Source organism: Brachypodium distachyon, chromosome 3 (genome assembly GCF_000005505.3).
Source record: "Brachypodium distachyon strain Bd21 chromosome 3, Brachypodium_distachyon_v3.0, whole genome shotgun sequence".
NCBI classification, from domain to species: Eukaryota; Viridiplantae; Streptophyta; class Magnoliopsida; order Poales; family Poaceae; genus Brachypodium; species Brachypodium distachyon.
The window spans coordinates 16,203,202-16,219,943 of record NC_016133.3 but is presented as its reverse complement, the minus strand read 5'-3'; the positions used below and the strand labels follow the sequence as shown (position 1 = coordinate 16,219,943).

The following is a 16,742-nucleotide window of genomic DNA, read 5'->3' as shown; positions in this document are numbered from 1 at the left end:
ATACGGAGAGAGAGGACATCCATGTCATATTCCTCTGTTGCTGGCCGTGGAATTAGCCAGAAGGCTGGCTATTGATGATGACAGAGAAGATAGAAGAAGGGTGGGAGGATGCCATGGAAATGTGCGGCTATGATAGGGGCATGCAATGTGCTCTCGGGAGTAACAAATCCACTGTCGGGCAAAAATATACGGAGAGAGAGGACATTCTTGTCATATTCCTCCGTTGCTGCCGTGGAATTTGCCAAAAGGCTGGCCATTGACGATGACATAGAAGATAGGAGACGTGACGCAAGCGACTAAATTAATGAAATTAAATGGCCATGCAACCCTTTACGTGTGATGAAGTGTCATTCTAGCCTATCAAAAGCTTTAGCCAGACCAATTTTAACCATGAAAGCATGCTGATTCAGGGAAACTAAGACACACAGAATTATTTCTTCTTGTTCTATACTCCTACGGACAAAGAGTACATCCTAACAATCTTAGCAAATCCAGTCAAATAATGCACGTTTTGTATTTGACTGGTCATAACATCTTAGATTACAGTTCATTTTACAACTTACAAGATATCTTAACATTTTTAATTTTGATTATGTCTTGTGGAGTTTTTTTTCTAAGAAATGTGACTTGTCGACTTTCTTAATTTGTACAGTAAAAAATGGTCCGTTTGGAGGTCTTACGTAGCAAAGAAGAGCACATTAAATATAGTGTACAAGTTATATTTCCTTTCAGAGAACTACTGTCAAAATGACAACGAAACGAGTAAGGTTTGGCCATCAAGAAGAACATCTTCGGAGGATATTTATATCAGTGTTCGTTGTTGGGGCTTTAAGGGTCCTCTCTCCCGTAGATTTTTTCAGTTCACCAAATAGCGTTTTCAGATTAAAAAAAATGCTCTCAAGAATGTCTGTCAGACAGAATCACCCTGGTTCCTTCCCTGTCCTTCCCTTTTCGTCGCACGTGTGTCCCAAAGCGCCCACCGAATATCACTCACAGGCCCCGCCGCCCACTGGGCCTCGATCGACATAGTATATCCCAAATAAGGCATAGACAAAAAGTCTTTCAGTTCAGACACTGACTCCCAGTCCAGTAGGCACTGGATCCCAGTCCAGCAGTAGGCAAATATATAGGGGCCAAGCCGAGGTCTCCCTCATCAGTCCCTCTCCTCGCCGTCGCCATCTTCCTCCTAGGGTTCCATCTCCAGCGCCCGGCCCCTGGTTTGGTAAGAATCAACAACCTCCACCCTCAGGCCTCATCTCGCATCACCTCCAATTTATGCTAGCTGCTGTCTTGGTATGTATGTAGTACGGAGTAGTATTATTTGTGCGAGATCTAGGAAGAGGCATGTAGATAGATAGGGCCAGTTCTCCAATTCTGCTGTTTTGTCATCTCCGATTCTGTCGGTGCCATGATTTTTTGCTAGATCCGTGCTGTCTCGCCATGTTTCAGATGTCGATCGATGGATCGGCGTTTGTCTCGCCGCGTCGGCTGCGCTTGCTCGTGCCCTTTTACATGTTATCGATCTGTGAAGTGTGAACTCTAACAATGGATTCGTTAGTTTATACTAGGTTCTTCCTAGCAGGAGAGGTTGAGGAGAGAGGGCGCCATCGCCGCTGAGATCGAGATCCGGCCGGGGTTGTTCCTCCCCCTCTGTCTCTTTCTCTCTCGCTGCTGGGGGGCGGCCATGTCACCAGTCTTGGTTTGGGACTTCGGTATAGTAGCACAGTGACATTTAGAAATAATTATGTTAAGCTAGAAATATAAGGGCACCAGACAAAAAGGAGGATACAGGTGCGTTTGCTGGCACGAAAGGAGGGCCGGGGCCGAGAAATCTGCCAGCGTTAGGTCTCGTGACTATTTTTGTTTTTTCATACGGAACCACACGACAGATTAGGCAATACATACACTAGCAATAATTGAGTTTCGATGCATGGAACCGTTAGCACATTAGTTCTTATTTAGGAAACCACGACAGATTAGAGAACACTAGCAATCGAGTTTAGATGAAAAGGTCGTGGGGTATTTTAATTTGCTGTAAGATTTGTTCTTTAGATGCAAATCTAGGAGGGGCTATCCTCTGGCCGCGTATACCATGGTTATTTTTCTTCCATTTCCGCGTGGGTTCACAAGAGAGCCCATGTTCGTAGTCTATAGCCCATATTCGTAGTCTATACTCCGGTATATATGTTTACTTCCTTGTTTTATGGGGATTGTTTGCTCGGCACGAGTAGATTGCAGTTTCCATGTAGACAAAAGTACAAACATGTTTTCTTTTTCTTTGAAATTGTAATTATGTGTAAGCAAAAGCAAAAAAAAATTGATATGTATTTACATGTAACTACTCCAGGTGCAAATGGATATGATAATACATTAGTTGTGTAATTGTGTCTAGTTATTTGAATTTTCAGGGAAGTTAATTGTGTCTGTTTTTTAGGAAAGTTAGTTCTTTTAATTGTGGTTTTAATATTTTCTTCGTGCTTCTCATAAAATTTTTTTAAGGAGCTTATCTACTGTTGAAAGATATACTTAGCATCATGTTTTACGGAACCCCTGTTTAAATTACCAACATATGACAAGTTCTCCCGTTATGTTCCAGGTTAAGACATAAGTGCATGTATCTTTTGGCCATGGATCAACACTCGCAGCCAAGGACAGAGGCGGATGCCACAAACGACACATCTGTAGCATATGTGGCAGGGACGGAATCTGGACCTGCGCCAGCAGGCGTCGTCTTTCCCGCAAGTACCGTCTTTCATGTAGGACCCTATGGTGGTCCAGTCTATGCAGCCCTCCCAATGCAGCAGGAGGACCAGCACCAGCAACAGCTTCAGGCCTTCTGGAGCGACCGGCTGGATGAGATCGAGCACATGAGCGACTTCAAGACCCACAGCCTTCCCCTTGCGAGGATCAAGAAGATCATGAAGGCTAGCGGGGAGAATGTCCAGATGATCGCGGGGGAGGCGCATGGGCTCCTAGCTAAGGCGTGTGAGATCTTCATCCAGGAGCTGACGCTGAGATCGTGGCTCCAAACCAGAGAAAATAATAGGAGGACGCTGCAGAAGAATGACATCGCCGCTGCGGTCTCCCGGAATGAGGCATTTGATTTCCTTGTGGACGTCATGCAGGACAATGGCGTGGGGTTGCCGACTAGGACCATGCAGACCACGGTACCGGGAATGGGCAACTTCGGAATGTACTATGGATACCTGCAGCCAGTTCATTTCGTGTGGCCGCAGACGGAGCAACAGCAACCGCCTTAGAATGGTGAGGAGCAGTATCAGCCACCTTACAACGACGCTGAGGAGCAGGAGCCGCCTTCCAGTGGTGCACAAGATGAATGAGCGGAGCTGAGGCGGATAATCAAGCCGGGTTATTACTGTCTTATATTGTGGTTGGCTGTGGTTATCCGTATGTTGTACCGTACCTAGTTACATTATGGGGTGATTTGGCTGGAACTTCGGTGAAAGTTGTGCTTGTTTGTTGTATTTTGTTTGTTGTAGAGATGGTCTAAACTGAACTACCTTTTGATGTGTAACTTCATCGGTCTTCGAGATGAATCTTTGTTAGTCTCAGACTCTCGCGTGTTTGCAGGGGTATTTTTCTTCTACAGTTTTATTGAATTCTCACTACAGGGTTTTGTGTAGCCATTAACTTGTTGCTTTAAATCTTTGGTTGAATATTATCTGCAATTGTCGGCTGACACAATGGAACCTTGTTGACGCAGTGCGCTTGGCTGCTCGAAAGTTCTTCATATCTCTGTTGGACTCGGGAATTTTTCCTGATCTTGTGGATCTATCACGATGTTTTTTCATGATTTTTTGGTTTTTTCCTGATGATTTTTGGTACTTATATTTATCTTTCTGGTCCTATGCATAGGGTCGATTTGGTGGTAACTAAATGAGCATTTGGATTTTGCAGCAACTTTTTTCATCTACGTATCTTCAAGTCTTTTTTAGAGACCGCGGGCATGTACTTCTTTTGGATATGAATGCTTTACACGTCCTGATCCTAGCTTTCTATAGGACACGTTTTCATCAAATGGACTAAAAACATATCTAAACCACATCTTTGTTTACAGTTTGCATTTGTATATGTCTCATCCCGTGGTACGTCACTACCGCACCCTTGTCACATATGAAGAAAAACGCATATACGGTTTCATGTAGATTTGTAAAAAATATTTTGGCCCTCATAATTGTTAAGACAAACTCCACTGTTTCTCCTTCCTTGCCGCCTCATCCTCCTAATCCGGCTCGCCGCCCGACCCCCTGCTCTGACACACGGCCCCATTGCCTCAATTACTCCAGCTCACGATCCTTGAGCATAACTGCATAAGGGGATTAGATAGACTCATGGTGGGCAGCCGGCGGTGACACCTTCGACGCCCTCCTCGCCGCGAACAAAGGCAGCCTCCAGGAGTTAACGGCAAGGACAAAAGATGCCAAGCGAGAGGGCATCCTTGTCGTATTCCTCTACTTTTCTGGAATTTGCCAAAAGGGTGGCCATTGATGAAGACATACAAGATAGACGAAGTGACGCTAGCAATAACTAAACTAATGAAATGACCATGCAACCCTTTACGTAGAAGCGATCCATATGCCGCGCCGCGTATGCTCCAGCAATCACCTGCTTAAGTCTCCGCGCCAAAGGTGGCCATTGATGATGACAGAGAAGATAGGAGACGTGACGCAAGTGACTAAATTAATGAAATGGCCATGCAACCCTTTACGTACGAGCTCTTGTCTGATGAAGTGCCTATCAAAAGATTTAGTCAGATCAATTTTAACCATGAAAGTATGCTGATTCGGGGCACTAAGACCAAAAGAATTACTTCTTGTTCTATACTCCTACCAACAAAGAGTACATCCTAACAATCTCAGCAAAGTCAGTGAAATAATGCCCGTTTTTTATTTTACTGGTCATAACATCTTAGATCATAATATAATTCATGTTACAACTTACAAGATATCTTAACATTTTAATTTGATTATGTGTCTTCTGGGGTTTCTTTCTAAAATATGTGACTTGTCGACTTTATTTAATGTGTACAGTAAAAAAAAAGGTCCATTTGGAGGTGTTACATAGGAAGAAGTTATATTTCGTTGCAGAGAACTACACATACTGTCAATGAGTAATGTTTGATCATGGAGAGGAACATCTTAATAGGATATTTATAGCGGTAATCGGTGCTGGGGCTTTAGCTAGGGTGGTGCTCTCTGACCCCGCAGTTTTTTTTTGTCAGTTGACAAAAATTATATAGAGTCTTCAGATAAAAAATTGCTCTCGAGAATGTCTCTGTCAGACAGAATCACCCTAGCTAGTTCCTTCCCTTTCCGTCGCACGTGTGTCCCAAAGCGCCCACCGAATCACACTCACACAGGCCCCGGCCCGCCGCCCACTGGGCCTCGAAGTACATAGTATATCCCAAATAAGGAAGGCATGGACAAAAAGTCTCCCAGTTCAGACATTCTGCCTGACACCCAGTCCAGTAGGCAGGCACTGGATCGCAGTCCATCAGTGGGCGGATATATAGTACAAGGGTCAAGCCAAGGTCTCCCTCATCAGTCCCTCTCCTTGCCGTCGCCATCTTCCTCCTCCTAGGATTCCATCTCCAGGCCGGTGCTCCAGTCCCGTCTCTCTCCGCTGCCCAAGCCCCGGTAAGCTTCAACATCGCATCTATTCTCGCATCTCCTCCAATTTATGCTAGCTGCTGTGTTGTGTATATGTACTATTGTTCGTGCGAGATCTAGGAAAGGGCGTGTGTAGAACAATAGATAGATAGGCCGTTTCTCAAATTCTGCTGTGTTGTCTTGCCGTGTCTCCAATTCTGTCGGCGCCGGCCATGTTCTATTTGCGAGATCCGTGTTATGCTAGCTTCTGTACATGTTGTACTTCAATTGGAGTGTGTACTAATTGTTCGTGCGAGATCTAGGAAAGGGCGTGTAGATAGATAGGTCGGTAATTCTGAAATTCTGCTGTGTTATCGTCTCCGATTCTGTCGGCGCCATGTTCTTTTGCGAGATCCCTGTTAAGTCTCGCCGCGCGTGCTCATTCAGATGTCGATCGATGGATCGATCGGCGTTGTCTCGCTCTGTGAACTCTAACACATGAGTACTTACTAGGGGCGGCGGCAGCAGCCAAACCCTAGCTAGCATCCTGATCTTCTCGTTGGGAGATCGAGGTTGGAGAGAGTGCCATCGCTGCTGAGATCGAGATCCGGACGGGGTTATTCCTCCCCCTCTGTCTCTTTCTATCTCGATCCCCGGTGGGCGGCGCGGCGGCCATGACAGCAGTCTTGGTTTGCTGGCACGCAAGGATGCCAATTGGGACTTCGGGGGACTGTAGCACAGTGGCATTTTAGAAATTAAGCCTGAAATTTAAGGGCACCAGACAAGGGAGGATACAGGAGCGTTTGCTGACACGCAAGGAGGGGCCGAGAAATCTGCCAGCGTTAGGTGGCCTCGTAACTATTTTTGTGTTTTCATACGGAACCACGCGACAGATTAGGCAATACACTAGCAATTGAGTTTAGATGCATGGAACCGTTGGCACATTAGTTCTTATTTAGGAAAGTTAATTCTTTTAGGGTGATCGTAACATTTTCTTCGTGCTTCTCATAGAAAAAAAAAAGGAGTTTACCTACTTTTGTTAGTTAGCAGTTAGTATCATGTTTTATGTGTACCCCTGTTTAAATTAACAACATATATATGACACAAGTTCTCCCATTATGTAGAAGGTCAGACTTAGCCATGGATGGACACTCGCAGCCATGGGCAGAGGCGGATGCCACAAACGTCAACAGTACACCTGTAGCATATGTGGCACCTGGGACGGTATCTGGAGCTGCGCCAGCAGGCGCGGCCGCCTTTCCGGCAGGTACAGTCTTTGCTGCAGGCTCCAGTGGCGGTCCAGTCGTCTATGCGGCAACCCCGCTGCAGCAGGTGCGTCATCCCCTCCAGCAGGAGGACCAGCACCAGCAAAAGCTGCAAGACTTCTGGACCGAAACGCTGGCTGAGATAGAGCACATGAGCGAGATCAAGCCTCACAGCCTTCCCCTCGCGAGGATAAAGAAGATCATGAAGGCTAGCGGGGAGGACATTCGGATGATCGCCAGCGAGGCGCCTGGGCTCTTGGCTAAGGCCTCTGAGATCTTCATCCAGGAGCTGACGCTGAGGTCATGGCTCGAAACCAGAGATAACAATAGGAGGACGCTGCAAAAGAACGACATCGGCGCTGCGGTCTCCAGAAATGAGACCTTTGATTTCCTGGTGGATGTCATGCAGGACAATGGCGTGGGGTTTCCGTCTGCGACCGTACAGACCGCGGTCCTGGGAATGAGCACCTTTGGAATGTACTATGGAAACCAGCAGCAGCCAGTTCCTTTCGCGTGGCTGCAGCCGGAGCATCAGCCGCCACCTTACAATGGTGAGCAGCAGCAGCAGCCGCCGCCGCCTTCCAGTGATGGACAAGATGAATGAGGGTACCTGAGAGGTGGGGATAATCAAGCCTCACGATTAATGTCCTGTTGTGGTTGACTACATTGTGCTTATTTCATATTTGTATCTTGTACCGTACCTAGTTACCGTTATGGGGTGATTTGGCTGGAACTTGGCGAAAGTGAATGTTTGTGCTTGTTTGTGGTTGTTTGTCTAAAGTCTAAACTGAACTACCTTTTGATGTGAAACTTCATCTGTCTTCGACATTAATCTTTGGTAGTCCCCGACTCTCACGTCTTTGCAGGGGGCATCGTCTTTTCTACGGCTATTGGAATTGCCACTACAGGGTTTTGTGTAGCGCCATTAACTTATTGGTTTAAATCTTTGGTTGAATATTATCCGCAGTTGTCGGGTGACGCAATGGAACCTCGTCAGAGACACTGATATCAATAAATACATCTTGTAACGCAGTAGTGCGCGCTTGGATCTTGGATGCGCAAGGGTATCTATGTTGGACTAAGGGATTTTTTTTCCTGATCTTGTACATCTGTCATGATGTTTTTTCTGGCTTTCCTGATGATTTCAGACTTATCTTTATCTTTTGCGGGCTTATGTATATGGGTGATTGGGTGGTAATAACTAAACGAGCATTTGGATTTTGCAGGATTTTTTTTTTCATCTACGTCCATTTATCTTCATCAAGTCTTTTTTAGAGACTGGCATGTACTTCTTTTGGATTAGAATGCTTTTTACACGTCCTGATCCTAGTTTTTTATAGGACACATTTCATCAAAGGGACTAATTATTTTTACCATATCTTAACAATTTCTTAGTTTACAGTTTGCGTCTTGTATGTCTCATCCCGTGGTACGTCACTATCACGCCCTTGTCCTCACACAGGTAGAAAAGCACATGCATGGTTTCCCGTAGATTCGTAAAGTAGCATTGTGGCCCTCATAATTATCAAAAAAAGCTCTACTGTTTCTCCTTGGATCACACGCACCCCTTCTGCTGCGGCACCGTCGCCCTGTCCTTTTAATCCGGTGCCGCCCCATCCTCCTAATCCGGCTCGCCACCCGACCCCCTGCTCCGACGCACTGCGCCCAATCGTCTGAATTACTCCAGCCCATGGTCCTTGAGCATAAGGAGACAAAATCGAGTGGTGGTGGGCAGCCAGCGGTGACGCGGACGCCCTCCTCGCTTCGGATGGCGGCAGCCTCCAGGAGTTAGCGGCAAGGACAAAAAGATACCAGGAGAGAGGGTATCATCGTCGTATTCCTCGACAGCTATGGAATTTGCTAAATGGGCGGCCATTGATAGCGACAAGTTAAAGAAGATAGGCGACATGACGCAAAAAATAACTAAAATAATTAAATGACCATGCAGCCCTTTACGTAGAAGCGCTTGTCGTTAGACAAGTGTCACTCTAGCCTTTCAAAAAGCTTAGGCGCGAGATTGATTTTAACATCCATGCTGATTCCAGGAACTAAGACCATAGAATTATTTCCTCTCATTGTATACATCTTGCTGACCATATAGAAAATCCCCTCTCTTTCATAATGCCCCTTTTAACCAAGAAATTTGTTTCCGTAGTATTCATATAGATGTGATGGTAAACGTTGGCTCAGCTAGCCAACTTTCTTATTCCGATGCTTCAGCAGTGCTGTACGAAAACAAGCTTCTTTTTTTGAGCGATTGTACGAAAACAAGTAAACAACGCCTGCCAGATGGAGTAGTGCCAGGCTGACAGCCCACCGGGCCCAGACTCGGCACCGGGCCCAGCAGGGCTCCATCGTCGAACGCCCTGGGCCCGCGCGCCACCCATCCCTCTCATCTGCAGCGCACCAAAGCTGTCCGTTTCCGATGCCTACGCGGACGCCTAAGAACCGGTGGCCGGCGCAGTGGAATCACCCTAACTAGTTCCTTCCCTATTGCCGGTGCGAACTTGTTTGTTGTACGTATCTTCTTCATGCGAATTTTAAGTTTAATAAAAGCTCCCTTTATCGGAAAATAATTCCTTTCCCCATTCCTCGCACGTCTGTCCAAAAAACCCCAGCCAGGACAAAGCAGGTGGGACAGGGAGAGCTTTGTTCCACCTGCGGGCCGAGGAACTGATTGCTAGCTGTAATTAATCGAGAGAGATGGAGCTGGGGGACACACACGTCATCGGCAGAGGAGCTTGGAGGCAACGCCGTTGGAAAAAATGGGAGGAATCGGGGGGAGAGGGTGGAGAGACTTGAGATAGCTAGGGATCAAAAAAGTTGTCACTAACATTTGGGCATGGGTTGGGCCGATGCATTTGAGCTCATGGCCTATGACGAAATGGGGCGTTTTGTCAATGACTTTGGACCTATGGCTCGTGGCAAATTAGGGAATTTCCTCATAAATTATATGAGAAAAGTTTTGGACTCAATATATGACGTGAGGTTCATGACGTTCTTGTTTGTCCTAGGAAACGTCACAGATACACCACGATGACGTTCCTGAGTGTGCCCGTGATGATATGTGAACGTCATATGGATCAACATAATTTTTGTAGTGGACCCGTTTTCTTTGACACGTCATGAGTGGATGGTTGCCTTAACGAGTCAGATCCAGACCTGAATTAATAAAATGACCATGCATGCAACCAATTACGTAGAAGTCCTTGCTAGAGGAAGTGCCATTTCTAGCCTCCCAAAATCTTTGGCGATATCAACTTTAACCAAGAAAGCATGACCAAAGAATTATTTCCACTTCTTATTGGAGATTCCTCTTTGGCAAACGATCGCCCATCCCACTCCTGGCGGATGAAAAGAGAGTCACTACTACAGAAAAGGTCTTTAGTAACGGTCAAGAAATCGCATCCCCGCCCATCACTAACTTCCTGCCAGTGAGCGACCGTTAGTGATGATACCATCATTAGTGGCGGTCACAAATACCCACCCGACACCGATGTCTTTTCGCAAAAACAAAAAAAAAAACCTACCAAACCCATCGCAGCCCATTGCAGCCCAAATCCTATCGTCTTGCCGTCTCCATGGCGGCGGCAGACACCAGACGTGGAGAGGGCAGCGCAAATGCCGGATCTAGTGACAAACGGCCTCCTCCGCAGTGAAGCTCAAACTCCGGCGACGGGCTCGATCTGCAATGGAGAGAAAGAGAAAGCAACCGAGAGATGGAGAAAGTGCGTGAGAGAAAGAGAGTGAGGGAGGGTACCTGCACAGAGGCGGTGGCGGAGACGAGGTCGGGGACACCGGATCTGGCGGTGGCCGGGGTAGTGACGACGATTCCTGCGGTGGAGGAGGTGCCACCCTGCCATCTCATCCCCATGGGCCGCCGACGGGGATCTGCAAGTTAAAGAGATCGAGGGAGAGAAGAAATCAAGAGGGAACGAGAGAACAAAGGGAGAGAGAGAAAACCTGCGGTGCCGGAGTGGCCCTCGATGCCCGCGGCCTGACCTAGGGGAGTAGAGGAAGCGGCTCGTGTAGAAGATAAGGGGGAGAGGAGGGGGTTGCTCGGGAGTGGAGAAGAAGGGGGAGAGGAGAGGGTTGCTTGGCAGTGGAGAAAAGAGAGAGAAGTGAGGGAGATCTAGAGGAGAGCAGAGGGAGTTGGGTGACGGCGGGGCTGAGGGAGGAAATAGAGGGAGAGAGAAGAGCTGGGGGAGGGGGTATTTTATACCTCCCCCTCAAACCCTAAAATGCTGGGCCGGCCCATTAAAAAAGCTGGCCTCGAACAGTCATCAGTGGCGTGCCTAGATGAAAAGCTCGCTACTGATGTGTGTTTTGGTGAATTTTGCAATTTTTCAGACGTGGATATTGGTGACGGGCTTTCCCGCCCGTTACTGGTGAGGGTTCATCAGTGACGGGCGTGGTACGCCCGCCACTGATGAGGGGTCATTAGTGGCGGGTTTTATGCGCCCGTCACTGATACGGGGTCATCAGTGACTGGTGCGAGAGGCCCGTCACTGATGACTCGTCACATATACACTGTTTTGCAGTAGTGAGTCTAAGAGACTCCTGACGCGCTCCCAGTTCCCACGCCCGGCTCCTTAGTCTCACACGCGCCGGCCCCCTCCTGCCCCTCGCGCTGGGCCGTCGGCGCCGCCCCCCCCCCCCCCCCCTCGCGCTCGGCCGCGACGGCCATGGTGCACCTGCCCCCTCCCCCCGCCGACCCTTCCACCGTGCCAGATCTGGCTGCGCACGATGTTGTGCCGCCCGAAGGCCGCCACCGCCCGGGAGGTAGACCCAGGTGAGTTTTTTTTTTGCAAATTTATCATGAAAAGGAAAAAAGTAGAAAGCTCAAAAAATAAAAACCACAAAGATTAAAAGCCCGACAACAAAAAATAAAAAGTCAAAATCATGTAAAATTTAATTTTTAAAATAAAAGGTTGAAAGATTAAAAGCTCGAAATCAAAAAATGAAAAGTAAAATAAAATAAAATTAAAGCTATTTTAAAATAAAAAGTCAAAAAAAATATGAAGTTGCCAAAAATAGCAAAAGAAAAACCATTGGGATTAGGCTGCCGAGGTAGGTTTTGGCGGTCGACCGCCAATTAGTCTCTCCCATTATCTATTAATTACTAGTATCTACTAGTAAAATGCACATGCATTGCCACGGATCGACAAACAGAAGTTTTATATTTAGTGTGCTACAACACTATGATTCGAACCTGCATGCTACATCCTAATTCCTAAAGCATGAAGAATTGATCTCTCAACTCATTTCTCTTCTTCAAACGAACGATAGATCTTTGGACTCCAGGAACCAACATCGACATCTTTTTCAAATACCTAGACCCTTTTACATCACCTTGAAATGGCTGCGTGGGAAAGGAAATTTATGTATGACACAGTGTGGCTAACCCAATGTGTGTATGACACATCATGGCTAACCCAATGTGTGTAGGACACAATGGCTAACCCAATGTGTGTAGGACACAATGGCTAGCCCAATGTGTGTATAACACATCCTGGCTAATCCAATGTGGGAATGACACATCCTGGCTAACCCAATGTGCATATGACACAAGCCATGTCTTGCATAATCCAGAAAGAGGACATTTTTCTTTGAAAGGGTAAACCTTAATCTAAGCAAAAACGAACTAAATAAATATACATATACAATTTCTTTACTCAACGTAGTATGGCTAATCCATAATTTACTCACCCTATAGGCTCCGAGGGTGTCCCAATCGCGACCACCCCACTCCAGCAGGAGGACCAACCCCCCGGCAACAGCTTCAGGACTTCTGGACCGACCGGATGGCTGAGATCGAGCAGATATCGGAGTTCAAGACCCACAACGTTCCTCTCGCGAGGCCGCGGATCAAGAAGATCATGAAGGCTGCCCCAGAGAAGTCCTGATGGTCGCAAGGGAGGTGCCTGGGGTCTTGGCTAATTAAGGGGTGTGAGATCTTCATCCTAGAGACGCTGAGATCGTAGCTCCAACCCAGAGAGAAAAATAGGAGCCAACCCCGAAGGACATAAGTGCATCTTTTGGCCATGAATCAACACTCGCAGCCAAGGACAGAGGCGGATGCCACAAACGACACACCTGTAGCATATGTGGCAGGGACAGTATATGGAGTTGCGCCAGTAGGAGTCATCTTTCCTGCAGGTACCGTCTTTCATGTAGGACCCCGTGGTGGTCCAATCTATGCGGCCACCCCAGTGAAACAGGAGGACCAGCACCAGCAGCAGCTTCAGGCCTTCTGGACCGACCGGCTGGATGAGATCGAGCACATGAGCGACTTTAAGATCCACAGCCTTCCCCTTGCGAGGATCAAGAAGATCATGAAGGCTAGCGGGGAGAATGTCCACATGATCGCGGGGGAGGCGCCTGGGGTCCTACCTAAGGCGTGTGAGATCTTCATCCAGGAGCTGACGCTGAGATCATGGCTCCAAACCAGAGAAAAAAATAGGAGGACGCTGTAATTATGTGTAAGCAAAAGCAAAAAAAAATTGATATGTATTTACATATAACTACTCCAGGTGCAAATGGATATGATAATACATTAGTTGTGTAATTGTGTCTAGTTATTTGAATTTTCAGGGAAGTTAATTGTGTCTGTTTTTTAGGAAAGTTAGTTCTTTTAATTGTGGTTTTAATATTTTCTTCGTGCTTCTCATAGAAAAAAATTAAGGAGTTTATCTACTCGTTGAAAGATATACTTAGCATCATGTTTTACGGAACCCTGTTTAAATTACCAACATATGACAAGTTCTCCCGTTATGTTCCAGGTTAAGACATAAGTGCATGTATCTTTTGGCCATGGATCAACACTCGCAGCCAAGGACAGAGGCGGATGCCACAAACGACACATCTGTAGCATATTTGGCAGGGACGGAATCTGGACCTGCGCCAGCAGGCGTCGTCTTTCCCGCAGGTACCGTCTTTCATGTAGGACCCTATGGTGGTCCAGTCTATGCAGCCCTCCCAATGCAGCAGGAGGACCAGCACCAGCAACAGCTTCAGGCCTTCTGGAGCGACCGGCTGGATGAGATCGAGCACATGAGCGACTTCAAGACCCACAGCCTTCCCCTTGCGAGGATCAAGAAGATCATGAAGGCTAGCGGGGAGAATGTCCAGATGATCGCGGGGGAGGCGCATGGGCTCCTAGCTAAGGCGTGTGAGATCTTCATCCAGGAGCTGACGCTGAGATCGTGGCTCCAAACCAGAGAAAATAATAGGAGGACGCTGCAGAAGAATGACATCGCCGCTGCGGTCTCCAGGAACGAGGCCTTTGATTTCCTTGTGGACATCATGCAGGACAATGGTGCGGGGTTGCCGACTGGGACCATGCAGACCATGGTCCCAGGAATGGGCACCTTTGAAATGTACTGTGGAAACCAGCAACCAGTTCCTTTCGCGTGGCCGCAGCCGCAGCAGCAGCAGTCGCCTCACAACGGTGAGCAGCAGCATCAGCCGCCTTACAATGGTGAGCAGCAACAGCCGCCTTCCAGTGGTGGACAAGATGAATGAGCGTAGCTGAGGCGGAATAATCATCAAGCCGGGCGATTAATGTCTTATTGTGGTTGACTGTGCTTATTTGTATGTTGTACCGTACCTAGTTACCATCGTGGAGTGACAATAGGAGGACGCTGCAGAAGAATGACATCGCCGCTATGGTCTCCAGGAATGATACGTTTGATTTCCTGGTGGACATCATGCAGGAGAATGACCCTAGGTTTCCGCCTGCCACCATGCAGACCATGGTTAGGAATGGGAATTCCCTTTGGAAGATATTATGAGAAGCTGGTATATAAAAAGAAATGTTAAAACCACAATTAAAAAAATTATTAGGGAAGTTAGTTCTTTTAATTGTGTGTTTAACATTTTTTTCCCCTGCTTGTCATAGATAAAAATGGGGTTTACATACTTTTGGAAGATATCAATAGCTTCGAGTAATTGAAGTAACCTCCATTTAATTACCAACATATGACAAGTTCTGACATTCTGCAGCAAGCCGGTTCATACTGACGAAGTGCACCTTGGCCATGGATCAACACTCACGGCCACAAACAACACCTTGGCCATGCATGGATCAACCCAGACAGGCTCTCGGGCGTGTACACCTCGACGCTCTGGGCCGCGCCGGTGATGGGGTTGACGAGGACGAGGACAACGCGGTTGCTCCTCGCGGACGACCGGCCGCCGTCAGCCGCGTCGTGAGCGAAGGCGAAGAAGACGCAGCCGTTGGGCAAGGCGCCGGATAGCTTCATGTGCGGCCGCGCGGGCGCTGGATGCGCTGGATGTGCGGGCGCCGGATAGATTTTTTTTCCCTATCTATATAGGTGATTTTGACTCTGAGAAACAGAGACGAGTAAAATCAGATTGATTCTTGGGGACATTTCAGATAAGCCGACTCAACCCTCGGGGATTACAATCATTTTGTTTATCAAGAAAAGAAGTCCCGAGCTTGCTCGAATCGCGCCGACTCGACCCTCGGGGGCTTAGTTTCATGTTTATTGTTTTTTCTCTCTGTAATGTCTTTTAATTTCTTAGGTTGTCACTCCCAATCTTGAGCCAATTGTTGCCTCTATTCGTTGCAAGTGTTTACTTATACTTTGAGTTGTATCTCTGTCATGTAGTCTGATATATTAAGTAAAAATAAAATGTAATGTGCTGAAATTACAAGCATTAAATGCTGCAATTGTTTATAATCATGTGTTGTTTTCCTGTGTGAGTGTTGATTTTCTCTGTGATTGCTGCTTTTTTTTTTTGAGAACCTTCTGGCTTTATTGATTCATAGAAGAAAGTACAATAGATCGAAACAAGCTAAACGAACATAAGGAACAAAAATCCACTATAGAACTAAAAGCTCCATCATGGTCTTCCGAGATCAACATCTCTAGATCTATCTTCCGCATCTTGACATTTCTCCGTGTAACCGGTAACGGAATTGCAGAACATCATGCTTGCACAAGCTGGACTAACCTTATAGGTTTTAAAAAGCCACTTGAGTCGCCCACCTCAAACAATGGGAACCTAAGATCGTCGAACGCACCACGGCCGGGGACACACCCCTTACAAGGCAAGCTGTGAAACTGCTTCTCTGTTGATGAATTGACAAGGAAAAAAACCAAAAACACCAAAAGAAGAGTTGCGAGAACCACTGACTCCATGGAGTAGGACGCGACGCCTACGCCAGGACAAGGACGGAGCCAGCACATAAATCTTCTAGACAACGTCATCTCCACCGTCAAGATGCCACTGTGAAGAACACACAAACCTAATCAGGAAACTGCAAAACTGATGCCAGACGTTGATCCGTGGTCCCCCCCGTCTCTCAACGCTGAAACGGCAGTCAGAGACGAGGGGAACCGCTGGAGATGAAATTTCCTTCAACAAAGGACGGCTAGGTCTTCTCTTGATGGCTAGGGTTGCAGGGAGATGTCCTGTGATTGCTGCTTTGTTAGCAAAATTGTCCAAAGAATGAACTTTGGACATATGGGCCAAAAATATACTTTACATAGTGACCAACGGACCAAACAATATTCGACATAAGAGCAATGTACTTAAAATAGTAATAGACTGGACTATAAATTATAAAAAGGCCTTGGCCCAATTAATATTGGACTTGAATTGGGAAAAAGTAAATAAAAATGGTTGTAATTGAACAAATGGGTCACAAAACGTGGGCCAAAATGATGGTCATGGCCCATTTAGAAGACCAGACAGGACTGATAAAATGGATTGATTTTTTGGGCTTGGCCGACATATATGGACAAACAACCTAGACCGGGCCAAATTTGGTTTGCGGCCATTTAATTTCATCACTAAGGTTGCCACATCGGATCCTATGTGTCCAGGGTGGACTAGCGAC

At 46.9% G+C, this 16,742-nt stretch overlaps 5 protein-coding genes across 5 annotated transcripts; all 5 read left to right on the top strand.

Moving 5' to 3' along the window:
* The first annotated feature begins 2,795 nt into the window (after positions 1-2,795).
* On the top strand, positions 2,796-3,260 carry LOC100826453 (nuclear transcription factor Y subunit C-2). Its single transcript, XM_003571479.1, has one exon. The coding sequence runs from the start codon at positions 2,796-2,798 to the stop codon at positions 3,258-3,260; it is 465 nt and encodes a 154-aa protein (XP_003571527.1).
* Positions 3,261-6,749: 3,489 nt separating this feature from the next.
* Positions 6,750-7,478, top strand: LOC100826143 (nuclear transcription factor Y subunit C-2). Its single transcript, XM_003571478.1, has one exon. It carries the CDS (start codon positions 6,750-6,752, stop codon positions 7,476-7,478), a length of 729 nt encoding a protein of 242 aa, XP_003571526.1.
* Positions 7,479-11,559: 4,081 nt separating this feature from the next.
* On the top strand, positions 11,560-12,780 carry LOC112271646 (nuclear transcription factor Y subunit C-6-like). The gene is made up of 2 exons (XM_024461377.1): positions 11,560-11,666; positions 12,591-12,780. Exons 1-2 carry the CDS (start codon positions 11,560-11,562, stop codon positions 12,778-12,780), a joined length of 297 nt encoding a protein of 98 aa, XP_024317145.1.
* A 138-nt stretch (positions 12,781-12,918) lies between these two features.
* On the top strand, positions 12,919-13,350 carry LOC104584060 (nuclear transcription factor Y subunit C-2-like). The gene has a single exon (XM_010238171.1). The coding sequence runs from the start codon at positions 12,919-12,921 to the stop codon at positions 13,348-13,350; it is 432 nt and encodes a 143-aa protein (XP_010236473.1).
* Positions 13,351-13,855: 505 nt separating this feature from the next.
* LOC100825521 (nuclear transcription factor Y subunit C-4) lies at positions 13,856-14,398 on the top strand. The gene has a single exon (XM_003571476.1). It carries the CDS (start codon positions 13,856-13,858, stop codon positions 14,396-14,398), a length of 543 nt encoding a protein of 180 aa, XP_003571524.1.
* Positions 14,399-16,742: the final 2,344 nt, after the last annotated feature.